At 52.6% G+C, this 15,720-nt stretch overlaps 1 protein-coding gene across 11 annotated transcripts in view; it reads right to left on the bottom strand.

Moving 5' to 3' along the window:
• Positions 1-15,720, bottom strand: part of Mical3 (microtubule associated monooxygenase, calponin and LIM domain containing 3) — a 181,762-nt gene that overhangs the window by 26,587 nt on the left and 139,455 nt on the right. For 8 of the 11 annotated variants that reach the window (XM_035448519.1, XM_035448523.1, XM_035448524.1 and 5 more), the window contains 7 exons: positions 13,369-13,616; positions 8,562-8,624; positions 5,226-5,336; positions 4,244-4,390; positions 3,616-3,698; positions 759-2,568; positions 247-341 (listed from right to left, as the gene is read on the bottom strand). In XM_035448519.1, the coding sequence (XP_035304410.1) occupies positions 247-341; positions 759-2,568; positions 3,616-3,698; positions 4,244-4,390; positions 5,226-5,336; positions 8,562-8,624; positions 13,369-13,616 (2,557 nt within the window). Of the gene's footprint in view, positions 1-246; positions 342-758; positions 2,569-3,615; positions 3,699-4,243; positions 4,391-5,225; positions 5,337-8,561; positions 8,625-9,770; positions 9,988-13,368; positions 13,617-15,720 lie in introns of those variants that run through there. The other 3 variants (XM_035448522.1, XM_035448525.1, XM_035448529.1) reach the window with 3 other exon arrangements.

Here is a 15,720-nt window from a genome sequence, read left to right as displayed (position 1 = left end):
CCCTGGCTTCTTCAGACTGAGGCAATATCCCCAGTTGCGTATTTCAAAGGCCTGGGAGACCACTCTGTGGTGTTTGCTGTTGTCTGTGGGCTGGCACAGCACTCCAATGTGTGTCTGCTAGGATACTGGAGCAGGCATTGGCTCTGCACCCCAGCTTTAGCTTTCATGGTGTGCTTCTCTACCAGAGACTAAATGGATGCTTTGTCACCAGCTCTCTGAAGCTCTTGAGGGACTGGGTCCACCCACCTCTCGCTTAGACTTCTGGGAAGACCTTTCAAGGATGTCATCACTGGACAGGTCTGAGTCCTCTGAGAAACTCAGCTGGCGCCGGAGCTGCAGCTCTGTAGGGTGAAAAGAGGCCCAGTCAAGACAGCAGTCAGCACCCCAGGAAATCATGCTGCAAGGGAGTCAGCCACAGGTGGGTCTCTAAAAGATTCCCCTCCAAAGGTGATGGGCCAACACCAAACAGATGCCATTTTAGACACCTGTTCAAGACTCCTTGGTAAGACTCTGCTCCACTCAAAATCAGGCCCGTGTTTGGGGTCATGTGACTTGAGGAAAGGTACCGACACAACTCTACCCAATCTAGTTTCAAGTTGGCATTAACATTTCATGCAGTGGATCAGGCCGAAGCAGGAATGGTTTGTTCTCCTCCCTAAGAACCCTTGCAGGAGCAGCACAAGGCAGTGTATCTATTGTGAATGACTGGGGAGATACTTCCCACACCTGTTCTGTGAGCATCCCTCAGCAGTGCATACCTGTTCTCACGATCGGAGATGCCCTGTGCTGGCCCGAGTCCACTGTGGCACCACTGGACGGGGTACTGGAGCAGGACTTCTCATCACTCTTTTTCTTTTTGTCCTTCTTGTATCCAGAGAACACTGACTTCCACAGGGACTTGGGCTTAGCAGCTACTTCCTCTGGCAGGCCCAGGCTGGGTTTCTCTGGGATTCGGCCTTCCCCTTTGGATTTCTTCTCTTTCTTGTTCCTACGGGGGGAGAAGAGGGACGACCTCTTTTTGCTCTTCCCACTGGAGCCCTCAGATGAGGTGACAGAGCCATCAGGGCCTCCTGAGTCTGATGGAGGGGAAAGGATCTCCTCGCTAGTAGCTTCATGCTTCAGAGTGGGCTCCTGGGAGCCTCGGAGGCCTGTGCGCTTGGTGGACTCGGGACCTAGTTCCTTGTTCTGGGATGGCGCTGGGCGGGACCTGGAGGAGGCCATCTCCATGGCCTGCATCCTGCTCAGCTGTTTGGCCATGGCATCTCGAAGTGCCTGGCTCTTCACAGACTTCTCCCGGGCTCGCATGCGCTCTTCAGCCAGCTCCTTGGCTTCTGCAGAGACCAGAGGCAGCCCTCTTTTCTGTGGTTGCACGTTGCGATCCAGGGGAGGGAGCCGCCCATTCTCCTTGGCCAGGAGCTTCTCTGAGCGGGACCAGCAGGAGGGGGGTGTGAAGAACTTCTCCTGCAGACTTGAGTCCTCGGTCTTGTCATCGTACGTGTCCTCCACATCGTCAGCAAAGGGGATCTCATCCACACTCTCCACGAAGGACTTCCGAACCTCCTCCCTGGGGGGCTGGGCGGGCTCCCGTGGGGGCCGCATGAATGTGGTAGGAGGGGGAGGTGGGACAACTGAAGCCTCCCTGTGCTCCAAAGTCTGATGGGGCTTCCTTCGCAGGGTGGCAGGCTCCTCATTGGGAGGTGGGGGTGGGGGAGGGCTAGAAGGTGGAGTGAGCATGGTGGAGTCGGAGGTGTTGAAGCTCTGGCTGCCCAAGGTCTTCATGTTGGAGGAGCTGCCATGGAGGCCCAGGCCTGAGCTGCTGGAGAGGTCCCTACGCTCTTCCTGGTTGCTCCTCAGTTCCCTGTCAGAGGGCGACTTTGGGGTAAGCAGGGGGGGCTGGTCACCAGCTGACTTTGGCAGGCCCAACCTTTTAGGAACAGATGGAGGTTTCAGAAGGCAGAGGCTCTCTTCCTGAGGGGACTTGTCAACTGAGTAGGACTTTAGGGATATTGGCTTAAAGGCAGGTGAGGGGAGGCTGGGCTCTGACCCCTTGTTCCGGTCCACAGGCGTGAGGCCCAGGCTACGGCGGATCTCAGCGCTCTTCATCCAGAACTCCTCCACCAGATCACTCCGCTTCAGGGCCTCCTCCACAGCCAGAGGGCCACTCAGCCTGTCTTTGGGGTCTCCTTGGCTCTTCACTGGGAGTGGGGTCAGGGGTGTGGAAGTTTTGGCTGGAACTGGCTGGAAGCGTATGGGAGACTCGGTGGGTGATGGTATAGAAGCATCTGAGGAAGGCTGAGGTTGGGAACAGATGGGCAGCTGGGTGGAGGGCGGTGTGGGAGGGGCCACCAGAGACTCTGGCTGTAAGCTGGCAGGTGAGGTAGGTGTCCTGGCTTCTGGCAGGGCCATAGGCTGTGATCGGATGGGTGAGTGGATGGGTGAGCGTGCAGTTTTCTGATCTGTGGGGGCTTCAGCTTTGGGCTTTTCTCTGGGCAGCAGAGGTGCAGGGAAGAGGGGCTCCTCAGGAGACTTTGCCTTGGTGGCAACAGAGGCAAGTGGGGCCTGGGTCCCCTACACAGAGAGAAGAGAACAGTGTAGTCAGCGCCTTCCCTCAGGGAGCTTTCGTTCAGGGGCCTTCACTGACTGAAGTAAAATCCTGTCTGTCCTTTAGGCTAGTATTCTCAGAGCTGCAGGAGGTCCATCCTCATTTTCTACTCCACTTGTTAACATTTAAAAGCCTCTCCACTTAGCTGGCATAGCCTGAGCTTTCAGTATTAGCTCATCTCTCTCACACACAGAGAGATGCCCTTGGCTCCTTGTCCACCAAGGGTACTAATGAGTTGGGCTTTCATCACAACCCACATTAACAAGAGCTCTGGGGTCCCCGAGGGATAACATGGGGCTCATGTCTGAGAAGATTTAAAGTCATTACTTAGCTCAGTCCTCCTCTCCAGCCACACTGTCCCTCTGAGGAACCATGGAGATGCACACAGACCCTCTGCAGTCACACTGTCCCACAAGGAACCACGGAGATGCACACAGACCTTATAATACCCACCCCAGGGCTTCTCACATCTCAGGTTAATTACAGGACTGTGCCATGTTGCCTGGAGCCCCCGAGACCAAGGCCTAGCTTTGATTCCTTCTTGGTCTGCCCAGTAAGTTGTACTTCCCAGACTAAGAACCTTAGACATTAGCATGACACATTCATATTCATTCTCTGAAGTGACTCTGGTGATCTAGAGGCATGTTTTTCATTTAAATAGTTACACATTTTTACCTTCACATAAGGAAAAAAAAGACATACCTGTTATAAACCCATAGAGGCATAAATGCCATTGCATCAACTTAAAAATAAACTTGCAAAACAAAAAAACAAAACAAAAAACAAAAAACCAAAAAAACTTGCTCATCCACAAGGAGTGAGGCAAAACCTGAAGCCTGTACCTGTCAACAGTCTTACCTAGCACAAGAGATGAAATTCTTCGAATTCACAAAATGGGGTGGCTATAGGGCTGGCTGTCTCATCTCTCTTTGTGGAGCTTACACCATGGGTCCTAAGATGGGGCCATGTCTCTTCAAGGTCTCATGGACCGCCCTGTCCCCAGCCCTACTTACCTCTGCCCCAGGGCTGTGGGCTGGAGACAAGAGAACATCTTGTTTCTGAGGTAGCTGGCTGGGACTGGAGACTTGGGAAGGACCTGAAAAGGGGAGACACGGGGGTTTATAATAGGAATTAAGTCCCTTCCACTCTACACACACTAGGAGGAGGTAGCAGCCAAATCCATGGAGGATCTTACACCACAGCCAGGCCCTTGCTGAGGCAGGAGAGAGAGCAGGGCCTTAGATAGGCTAACTTGTACTGTGTTCAGTTCTCAGTCTGCCCTCAGGCTATTCTAAAAAAAAAAAAAAAAAACAACTAAAGGGACTCAAGGTGGCACTGCCTGTACCTTGCAGGCTCCTGTAGCTGGCACTCTGGTCATCATGTGTGGTGGCTATAATCTGGGCCTTGAGCTTTGTATCATGTCTTTATTCTTCTCATGCTCCCAAACAACCCAAGAAAAGGTGCCCCTGGCTGAGGCTGTCTGCAGAGATCTGTGGCCCCAGACAGGCAAGGACCAGGACAGGGATAGTGGGGCTCCTGGCCACCCACAGGGCTAGGCACGATAGGCGCTATTCTGATGGTCTCATCTGGTATTACCAGCATGCCCCTGTAATTCTCGGAGTCATTCCTCCTGCCCCCTACCTCTCTCCTCTTGCTTTGGTGTATCAGGCGGCTTCTCTTCCTCACTTTCTGACACTCTCAGCTCCAGCTCAGCTTTCACCTTGGCCTGGCACTGCAAGCGAAGTTCCGTTTCGGCGTCCGAAGGGATGTCATCGGACCAGTGCTGATCTGGGGGAGGCAGGCAAGACAGATTTTTGCACATTTTGAGCCTGGGCAGTGTTCCCTTTCTGTGTCCTGATTCCTTAGAGATTTGCTTAGTGGGGTGACCCACTGTAGCATGAGATCTAAACCAGGTGCGCAGCCCTCACAAACCAAACCTCTTACCAGAGACTAATCTGGCACAAAGCATTTGTCTTGCTTTCTGAGTGTGGGGTTTGTGGAAACCTGTGGTGCTTATGCTTTTGTTGTGTGTTGAATGTGTTAGAGTGTGTGTGTGTGTGTGTGTGTGTGTGTCTGTCTGTCTGTCTGTCCTCACCTGTGTGAAGGCCAGAGGTTGGTACTGGGTTTTTCCCATTGCTCTTCACCTCATCTTTTTGAGACAAGGTTGCACTGAACCTGGAGCTTGCCTTTCAGCTTAACTGGTTGGCCAGTGAGCCCCTGCGGTTGGCCTGTCTCCACCTTCCTCTGTGGCGGCCTTTACAAGGGTGTTAGGTGCTGAACTCAGGCAGTACGACCTGTGTAGCAGGTTCTCTGCCCACTGAGCCATCTCCCCATCCCATCTGTCCACTTGTAAAATTCAGTGACCACGACAGAAGAGGCTGTGATAGAAGGCAAACCACCACCACCAACACAATAACAACCACTACCACCACCAAAACCCTTTGGGGGGGTATCTGTGGACTCATCTTCCCTTTCCTTTTGCCAGCCCCAGAGTTGCCCCCACCCCAGTTGCCCCCTAAACTTTTCCTGTAAAGTATCTTTTGTGAGTTCTGCCCACTCTGGTTCTGTCCCCCATGTACCACAGGAGGTCACTGAGGTGCAGAAGGAAGGCTGGGCTCCATACCATCTAGCTCAGCACCAGTGTCCCCAGGGTCCCCATCCTCTGCCGCTTCTCCTTCAGTCTCTGCTGGCTCCGAGTCTGCGTCCTCTTCTAGGTCATTCTCGTCCAAAGGCGCTGTAAGGCAGACACATTCACGGACGGGAAGAAAAGGACAGACAGACAAATAACTGTGCAGGGCGCAAGAAGGTAGTGATGCATAGGCCTTGGGGAGAAGGCAGCCCCCGAACAGATATGGAGAGCGCTCTATAAGCAGCGTGGGTGTCATGGCCATTTCTCCACTCTCGTAGGGCCAAGTGGAACTTGAGGAGCAGCTTCTGGCTTGGAGGCAACACCTTTTCCCCCAGAGGCTGCTGCTATGAGATCCTCAAGTCAGTCATAATCAAGGGATGCTGTGTGGCCTTTGGCAGCCTTTAACAGTACTTATATTATGTAAGTAACAGGCCCAGTGCTGGCCACTTCATGTGCCATGAGGTAGCTACTCCTAATTCTGAGGCAGCCAGAGGGCCCTGTTCCTTGTGGACACCTCTAGGTGACAAAGCCTAGGCCTGAGGGTCAAGTGACTCACAACGGGCTCTGCTGTTGTTTGTATCAGCACATGTAGAGGCTGGGGGCTTTTCTTGAGACAGCTTAGAGGAGTTTGTTAGAGCAAGAGGAAGGATGTGAGGGGATATGCAAAGTTCCCTTTCTTGACTCAAGAATGGCTCTTCAGGGCTGCAAACTAAAGCAAGCACTTATTCACTTCATCCACCCTGAGGCAGACAGGTCTTGAGCTTTATAACACCTGGGCCTACCCTGTGACTGACTGTGGAGAATCTGCAGCCAGTACAGAGGGAGAGCGGGAGAGCTGGAGACCCGGAGGACAGAGGCTCTGCCTGGGGGTGCTGTCAGCCTGAGGGCAATGCTTTTGATTTACTTGGAGTAAGGCATCAAAGTATATCTGGACTGTCTCAAATCTGAGTTGAACTAGGGAGAGGCCAGGCCAACCTACTGGCTCTGCCCCCAAGTCAGCATGGGCCACTGAACTCAGGTGATGACAAAACTTGAGAAAGTGGCTCCCTTAGGGAGGGATACGGGGGAGGGGTATTTCTTGACATAAGAGGAGGCAGCTCTGTGAGTTTTGATTTAATTCCCTACATTGCACAATTTTTTTGTATACTTACTCAATACACTATTCATAAGATGCCATAGTTCACATCTATGAAGAATTAATTAATTGATTGATTAATTAATTAATTTTTTAAAGGCAGGATTTCACTGTGTACCTCTGGATGGCTTGGAACTTGCTATGTAGACCAGGCTGGCCTTGAACTCAAGAGATCTGCCTACTTCCGCCTCCCGAGTGAAAGGATTAAAGGTGTGTGCCACCATGCCCAGATGAATGTTTTCAAAGTTGAAACTGGAGAACTATGGCAAACAAGCCTGGAGAACAGCAGACAGCCGAGGGTTTAGGGAGCGGCGGCTGCTGGACAGTTAACTTCACCACCCGGTCTTTCTGAGACACTGGAGCCATCCAGGGAGTGGGCAGTGCCAAAGTACTCTTGTTTGCTGATGACAATTCTGGGGGTAAACACTGGAGAAAGACTACTCAAGTATCCTCACAGGTCTAAAACCTTCAAGTGGTTATGCTGCTTTGGGCCACTCATGAAGATGTCTACCAGAGAATGTGTGAGTGTGACACTGCAGACACAAACACCCACTGAACCACACCCCTGGGTCCCGCTTTAAAACTAAGCTGTGTACTGGGACGGTGAGTCCATCATTACACTCTGCCATGTTGAGGAATGAGAGGCCGCTGGGAACAGAATCTGGGCCTATTCCAGAGGGCCGTTGTGCACAACATGCTTGCTTGGGTGCCTAGCATTTAGGTGACAGCCACATTCTCTCTGGAAGCAGCCCAAAGGAGACCGCTCCTCGGTTCCCCAGGCTGGTCCTGGTCTCTTGGTCTTCCCCCAGTTTTCCTACTAAGAAACATCTCGGAACACCTTGAAAGAAAAGATGATCACACATATCAAAAAGCGGACATTCAGAGTGCTATTGCGCAGCAGCAGCGGATGTGTGTGGAGACGCAGCTAGAGCGATGGAACTGAGGGATGGAATTCTGGTTAAGGTGGAGCGCCGTGCTGGAAGCGGCCACACGAGTGAGGAGCCACACGCTATGGAAGCCAGGAGTGGCCATTTGTTTCAGCTGCCTGCTAGGGCATCCTTTTTCCCCCCCCGGTCTCGTTCCTCCTTCCTCTAGCTCAAAGGGTGATGATATTCAGGGCCAGCCATACTAGAATCCGAGGCCTCTCGCCCTGGTGGGGCCTCCTACCACATATGTCTACTTACACCTGCTTGTGAAGACAATGGTGATAAAGGTTCACAAGCCTCGCCCCTACTGGTCCTGGAAGTGACTGCCAGGACACTGGATCTCAACCCGGGGTGGTTCTGTCTCCTTTTGGGGGGCTCCTAGGGTTAAGCAGGAGACTGTTGAGCACTGAGGGAAGAAGTTGTTGAGGCAGGACTAGACACCCTGCAGTTGTAAGGACTGTCTGTCCTACTCCAAACACCAGGCACCCGTCTCCTTGAGAGACAGGGTTCTAGTGAAACAAGGAAGGACAACTGAGACTTCTCAGGCCACCTTTGGCCTGTGTACTGAGACGCTGCAGTGTAGTCTGGGGACCCAGCTCAGGTGCCACCCGCACACTCAGCAGTGCCCGCCCATCCTCGCCTCTCTTCTTAGGCAAACTTTCCATGAGCTCCCGTTTTGACTGCTCCTCTGGCACACTGTGGGTTTGTGGAACAGTATCTGATTTCACTCACCAACTGCCACCCAACTTAACTTCTATAGAAAACGTCAGCATAAAAAGCTTCTTTTCACCAAAAAAAAAAAAAAAGAAAGAAAAAGAAAGCCAGGGGGTGACGGTGGATGCTTTAATCCCAGCAGTTGGGAGGAAGAGGCAGGTGGATCTCTGAGTTCGAGGCAAGCCTGGTCTACAGAGCTAGTTCCAGGACAGCCAGGGGTACACAGAGAAACCCTGTCTCAAAAAACAAACAAACAAACAAAAAAGCTTCCTTTCACCTTGGCTTTCATATCAAACTACTATGGTAACTTCTAAAAGACACGACTCCGTCATGTCTGCACTGTTGGTCTCCAGTCTGCCTGGGGATGGGGGGATGCACTTCTGGTCCATGCACACGGGCTGCCTGACTTAAGCATGCATGAGCCCCGCCCACTGGCTCTGCCCTCACATGCACCAGCGACAGGAGCTGAGTCCTAGAGTTAAGATGCCAGCAGAGCTGCCTAGAGAAAGAGGTTATAATGAGTGGGGAGGGGTGTGTCACATATCACCAGACTACCTCCGGAGACAGTCTCCAGCCAGGCCTGCACTGCTGCGCGGCGTACGGAGGGAAGGCCGGTCACTGAATTTAAAACAGATGATAAATGCAGAGTTAAACACTGGTAAGTTCTCAGCAGACAAAGATGAAGTCAGTCCTAAAATTCAAAACAGAGGACGAGGAACCAGGGCACATGACAGGGCCATCGGGCACCGACACAGGGTGGCATGTGTGTGTGATCCGATGTTAGCCTGTGTGACGGGTATTTGGGACAAGGGAAGAAGACAGAACTCCAGAGAGGTCAGCTCTGGCTCAGACTGCTGAGCTGTCCTTGTCCCCATCTTGCAGTTCATCTCGATGCCCTGGAGGATTAAAACATCACACGAAGGCCCAAGTTTTCCCATGGACTGTTGGTGATCTTCTACAAACTCAAAGCCTTACGGGACAGGTAGCCAGAAAAGGTGACGCCACCAAGGGTCCCTACGTGGAAGACAGATGGCTAAAGAGAATGACATTAAGCAACTGCACACCTCTAAATGGGCTTTGCTTTCTTTTTATTGCTACACTCCTTAGAAGAAGCCAGAGGCTGGACATGGTGGTGCCAGCAGTTCTAGAGGCCAAGGCCAGCATGGATAGCTTAGTGAGACTGTCAAAAAAAATAAGAAAAGGAAGGAAGAAAAGGAGGGAGGGAGGAAGGGGGCGGGGAGGCATGGCGGTGCTCATCTCTAATCCAGTACTTAGAAGGCAGTAAAGAGTGGTCTCTGTGAATCTGAGGTCAGCCTGGTCTACACTGCAAGTTCCAGTCCAGTCATGGATACACAGTATCCATGACTGGACATTCAAACAAACAAACAAACAAACAAGAAAGAAGCCAGAATAAAACACATTTCACCTACGTGGGAAACACAGAGCAGTTCACCTCGAACTCGGAGTTGACAACGACACAGTGACACCAGAGGCGCCCCCTGAGATGCACTTCTCCTTACTTCTAAATACGCTCCCTTCTCTAGTCCTGCCATGCACTCATGCGACACCCACTCTGTCAGCGCGCTCTGGACAGGGATAAACAATGCCCTGCTGAGAGACACAGGAGATAGCGAGTTCTAGGGTCTTCTGAGCCAGGTTCACTCTCCTATTTTGCATCTGTAGAGCCAGAGCCAGCAATCTCGTAACTCACAGAGAACTTTACATATCTTTGAAGGAGAGTCAAGGACAGTGGTGGCCCAGCAGACAGGACCCCTGTAGCCACGGTAGGGTCTAGAAGTGGGTACTCAGGATGGACACTGGGCTCTGGGGCTCGAGCAGTTACCTCTGGAAGTGGAGGACTCAGAGGTTGGGAGCATCCTCTCCTCCGCCTCTCTCTCACGGATGTGTGTCCAGTGCACATCAGCCTGGATCGCCAAGGGATCTGCTGTGGTTATGATCTGCTGCAGCCTGTTGTTCCCGGCTAGGGCGCCAGGTCCCCAGAGGAAGGAGGGTACAGGGAGGACAGAAGGGAACGTGAACAGTGACAGGGAGGGAGGAGGGGATGAACACCACAGGAAAGGAAACAAAGAATTACAGTGTTTGCTGGGACCAGTTTGAGTCAGAAGGAGGTAAAAATTGAGAATGCGCATGCTCACACACACACCGCACACACATGCGCACACTCACACATGTGCACGCACGCACGCACTTTCTATTCATTTGGTTTGATTTAGTCTTTTGAGCTTCACACACACTTCTTGGTTCAGTGAGGTCCACACACTCCACCTCCAAACGCAGACGGCATCTTTCCTTTCCATCATGACATGGATCTGAGGCCCACACTGCCCAGGGTGGAACAGGGCAGATGACCCTCACCTTGTAGGACCATCACTGCAGGGGCCCAAGGACTTGGCTGTTAGCTGGCACAGCATGAACTCCCGAGGGCACCCTTCCTGTCCAATCACAGGGTGAGGGTGGTGCCACTTTGCCAGGAGGCAGCCAACTAACCAGGACAGACATGTGCTTTGCTGGGACTTTACTTTTCACCTTCTGCAGTAAAGCTGATGCTGGAGAGAAAATGCCCTTTGTCCAGAGACCGCATGCTGCGTGCTGGTGCTGTGGCGGGGGGGGGGGGGCAATGACATGGGGGCAGGTGGTCAGCATTTGAGGGTGAGGAGGGCAGCTAGGGAATGAAGCAGAGATCTGTCCTGTGAAGTCCTGAACTCCAGCATTCAGGCAGTAGTGAGGCCAATACCCCTTGTCCCACTGTGGGTGAAGCCCCCTCTTTCTTACAAAGCTGACCTGAAGCCCTTCTGTCTCCTCTGGGCATGAAGTTTGGCTCTCATCAATACTCACAAATGCTCTCTCATATGCTCTTGCTGGCAGAGACTGTGGAATTCACACGCAGCCCTTGCCCCACAGGACCCTCTCGTTAGTGCTTGGATCATGCCGCATGGTAGGGTTAAGATAAAGGGACAGCCAGAAACTAAGGAGCATGGGCACCGAGGAAGGGGGGACAAGCCATTCAGGCAGCAAGAGCAGGTGCCACCAATCTGAAGGACGCCGGGACTTCTGTTCCATCTGGGAGTATATGCTCCCTCTCCCTGACACCCTTAATTGGATACCGCCTGTCACTACCAGGACAACTCTGTAACAAAGTCATAAAGAGGTGACATGGCACAAAGCACCAGTGAAGACTCTGATGGGGATGATACATTGTACAGTGACATAGAGTTGGCCCCACAGACTCTCTTACTGGTTTCTATAGACTCACAGCCCATCTCCAAAGACAGGCTGCCCAGACGGTACTGGTAAGGGCCAAATCATGGCAAACTCACCAATAGCTTCGATGTGTCAGGACCAGGGAGGGTGAGACACAGAGAAAAAGCTTGGTCCTTTCTCTGGCTTCTAAGCAACAGAGGGAAGAGTTGAGCATTTTCTCTGGGTACAGCTCTGTCTTCTGCCAACACATGCAGCCTTGTGTTGTGTGTGTGTGTGTGTGTGTGTGTGTGGGGAGACATCAGCAGCATGGAGGCCCTGGGCTGAGACTGAAGAGCTGTGGCTGGGCAGAGAGACTTTACTGGATAAAGGGAACTCAGAGCAAAAGCTCCAGGGACAGCAGTGGGGCTCCATTCCATAAGCCCTGTCCCCTGTCTCCTGGGAATCTGATGACTTGTGTGCTACTCTGCTCTCTTGTCTGCGGAGGCTGTGCCGGAGGTAGGTGCCAGGCTAGGTGTGCCCAAAGCCTTTGAAAGCAGCTTTATAAAAATAACCTTTCCGTGTGGGACCTGCTCTTGGAGGTACATTTTAGATGGCTGCTTGGGAGCCGGGGTGGAGATGGGCAGGGGGCAAAGCGGGTACCTTCATATGTACCCATTTCTTCTTCCTTTGAGAGATGCTGGAGCCACTGGCTTTGCAGGAGTTCTCTGTCCCAGGGGCAATACTCCCCTTCTACAGCAGGGGGAGCCAGACACCCACAGACAGCACCAAGAATCCCACAGGGGGACAAGTGAAGGGAATGGAGGCAGGAAAGAGAACAGAGAGCAGAGTTATCGCAGCTGCCTGCAAGAGTATCCTGCCACTTGTCCACACAGGCATCCTGGTGTGCTGCCCCAAAGAGGCAAGGCGGGCTGGGGACAAAGCAACAACCAGGGCTTGGCTTGAATGAACAGTGAACTTCCCAGCCTGGGAAGTGAAGATTCGTGGAGGGAAGGTGGGCCAGCTCTCCCGGAGTTCTGTGGTGGCTAAAAGCTGCTAAGTATTCATCGTCACATGGAGAAAACGGCACCTCAAAATGATTCCAACGGAATACCTTTCCCCGTGGGAGCTGTGAGAGGATGGACTCACTCTGATGAGTGTGAGCACATGGACACTCTGGGCCAGCATGGTGCTGCAGACATGACACACTAGAGAAACCATGCTCTGGCTAGTCTAGTCTCTTCCTAGCACGTTCCTTCTTCAAGTCTCATGAAACTGAGTGGGTCTGCCTAGATTCCACTTTGGCCTTCAGAGGAGTGGGTGCAGGAGGATAAGAGACGCTGCTGTCAAGGGAAGATGCCTAACATGACCTGGTGTACCGACCCTGAGCACAGGCAATAGCAGGCAGGGTTGCCACCAAGAGCTAATGCTCCCTGTCCATGCTGATCTGATGCATGGCTGGAAAAACTAGTGCTTGTCCCTCCTTTGGCGCTGTGTCCCCTGGGAAGTGAGCATGGCTCTCCTTGGGGAATCTACCAATCTTGGCTCCTTTCTTACCATCTGCAGGCCCTCTGCAACCAGGGAAAGAGTGACATTCTCAACACAGCCAAGTCCCTTCTGTCTTTAGGTCACAGGCAGACAGGGGGCTGGACAGAAAAATCTCAAGCCTAATACAAGAGGAGTTGTGGAAGCAACTGGAATGGCTGCAGATGCAAAAACCTGAACACATTCTTCAGGCCCCAAAGGCTACTGCCTGTGCGGCTGGAGCCAGTTTATCGAGCATCTAAGATTGCAGCAGCCCGCTATCCAGCACCATGGGTGACTCTTTGAAGGAGCTAACCTTCTTCGTCTTATTAAAATAAAGTTCTCTACAAGAAACTGAAGGGAATAAAAGAGAGAAAGTGAAAAATGAAAGAACCTAATTTGGACATAGTCCTCGGCTGAGCCCTGCCTTCCACTTCCAGTTAAAAATGTAGACAAGGAACAGTTTTCTCAGTCTGCCAGACACTGCATCCTACCTAAGGTCTGGAGTGAGGACCAGAAAACCTCAGGTCCTGAGGGTGGCGCCCAGACTCTCATGTCCAAACCTCCTACACTCACACCAGAAACACAGCCAAGGGGGTGGGAGGTGGAGGGGGTCAGGACTAAAGGAGATGTTTCTGACCTTCACTGGACTCCTCTTCCTCTTCATCATACTCTTCCTCCTCCTCCTCCTCTTCCTCTTCATATTCCTCCTCCTCTTCCTCAGGCTCCAAGTTCTTGGAGGCCTCTAGCTCCTCTTCACTCCTTCCCTTCAGGAGGGCATGGATTCTTACTGCCTCCTTCCAGGGAACCCCGCCCAGGTCAGAGGTGGGGAGCTGATCCTCGTCGTCGTCATCCTCCTCTTCCTCCTCCATCTCCGACTCGGAACTGCTGAGAGGAAGTAACCACAGCATGAGAAGGAAGGTTCAAACCCACAGTCACAAGTAGCAGCAGTTCCCAACACAGCAAGGCGGGGGGGGGGGGGGGGGGAGTGGGTCAGGCTGGTACCCTTCCCCGGCCAGGGAGGACAGACACACATGTCATCTATGCAGACCCACCCGAGGGGCAACCTGGCCCGTGGGGCACAGTGGCTACTCACAGCACCCCAAAATGGGGAGAAGGTTCTTGCTGGCCATTGTTTGGCTGGAGAACTCAATTAGACTCTATGCAAATTGATTCCAGTGACAGCCATGGGTGGGTAGAGATGCGGAAGAAGCCCCAAGAAGCTGGCAGGCAGAAGCCTGTGTGTGTGTGTGCGTGCATGTGTGTGTGTGTGTGTGTGTGTGTGTGTGTGTGTGTGTGTGTGTGTTGTGCGCGTGTGCGTGCGTGTGTGTGTGTGTGTGTGTGTGTGCGCGTGCATGTGTGTGTGTGTGTGTGTGTGCATGTGTGTGTGTGTATGTGTGTGTGTGTGTGTGTGCGTGCATGTGTGTGTGTGTGTGTGTGCGTGCATGAGCGCTGAGGACAAGGCAGCAGATCCAATTCTCTGTGCTCAAGGTGAAGTGCAGTAAAGGCCCCACACCCCCACACCCAGCACAGGTATAGCAGAAACCCTAAAAAAGGCCCCACCTTGGCTTGGGCAGTCTGTGGGGCCACTGGCAGTGGGACCAGAATCTATTCCTAGTGCATGAACTGGCTCTTTGGAGCTCATTTCCTATGGAGGGATACCTTGCTCAGACTAGACACAGAGGGTAGGGCCTTGGTCCTGTCTCAATGTGGTGATTTGGGACAGACTTAGTTGACTTTACCCTCTCTGAGGAGCAAATGGGGGGTGGGATGAAGGGAAGATGGGGGAGCAGGAGGAGGGGAGGGAGAGGGAACTGGGATTAGTATGTAAAAAAATATTTAAAAACAATAGAAGAGAAGAAAAAAGGCCCCACCTCCTGGGGTCGCCCCCCGTTCTTCTCATCTGTTCCTTCACAGCACAAGGCCAGCTCAGCCACATTTGACAACTTCCGTAAAGACAAAAATCTGACCTCTGCTCTCCTTCAGGCCCTGCCAAGGTAGGCTGTATGACATGCAGGATGCAGTCATATGTGGCTTTACTGGAGCAGAGATATGCACGGGACAAGGCTGGAGTAAACGCCTTTAGGACAAAGCACAGGGCTGAGCTCTGGGCCCAAGCTCCACAGGCACGAGGAGTGGGGTGGCGATTGAGTCTCAGCTTCCTGAGAAGGGGAGCTGGCTCCCATAGCCCCTTTGCACACGGGAGTCAAAGCACACACTGAAATGCTGGCCATGGCACATTCAAGAGCTGTCTGGAGTGGGATCCAGGGTGACGCCTGGCCACACTCAGTCTGAATATGGGGACCAGTCGAATTATGAAGGCCAAACACTTTTTATTTCAGGGAAATGGGGGGCTTTAGGTTGACCTGAAGGCTAGATCAACCACATGGACTACAAAAGATTACTATGTACATAATTGGAGTCCCAATAAAAACTCCAAGGTTCCAGGCCTGCGTGAATGTGACATCATGTGTGGAAAGCAGGCCAGGAATGCTGCCCCTTCTCCACGGGAGCAGGACAATGGAAGCTCTGAGTCTGGTAGTTTCCTGGACTCTCCCATGAGAAAGTCTTTCCATGATGCGGAGTCCTAACCCTCTGCATCTCTCCCACACTGTAACAGGCCCTAGCCATGAGCACGGCAGCTTCCAGCAAATTCTGAGTCCCTCCCATGCAGCTGAGCCTCACTGGTAAACTCCTGTACTGGTGAGGTGGGGCAGAAATGAGGGCGCATCCTGTCTTGTATGCTGGCTAACTCCTCACAGGGACATGGTGCTGACACCGCTATTGCAGGCTGTGTACACCCCTCCACCCTGCCTCTGTTCTACCAAGTTGGCCATTAATGGTCCTTCCTCCCATTGCAATAGGCCCTAGCCATGAGCATGACATCGTCCAGAAAGTTCTGAGTCCCTCTCAAGTGGCTGAGCTTTATGGAGCTGTGGCCCTCAGCAGGAAGGCCATGTGATGCCTGCCTGACAGGCATGTGGTGAGGGTT

This window comes from Cricetulus griseus, chromosome 8, assembly GCF_003668045.3.
Source record: "Cricetulus griseus strain 17A/GY chromosome 8, alternate assembly CriGri-PICRH-1.0, whole genome shotgun sequence".
In the NCBI taxonomy this organism is placed as follows: Eukaryota; Metazoa; Chordata; class Mammalia; order Rodentia; family Cricetidae; genus Cricetulus; species Cricetulus griseus.
The sequence above is the reverse complement of the archived record's forward strand: the minus strand, read 5'-3'. Positions and strand labels throughout refer to the sequence as shown.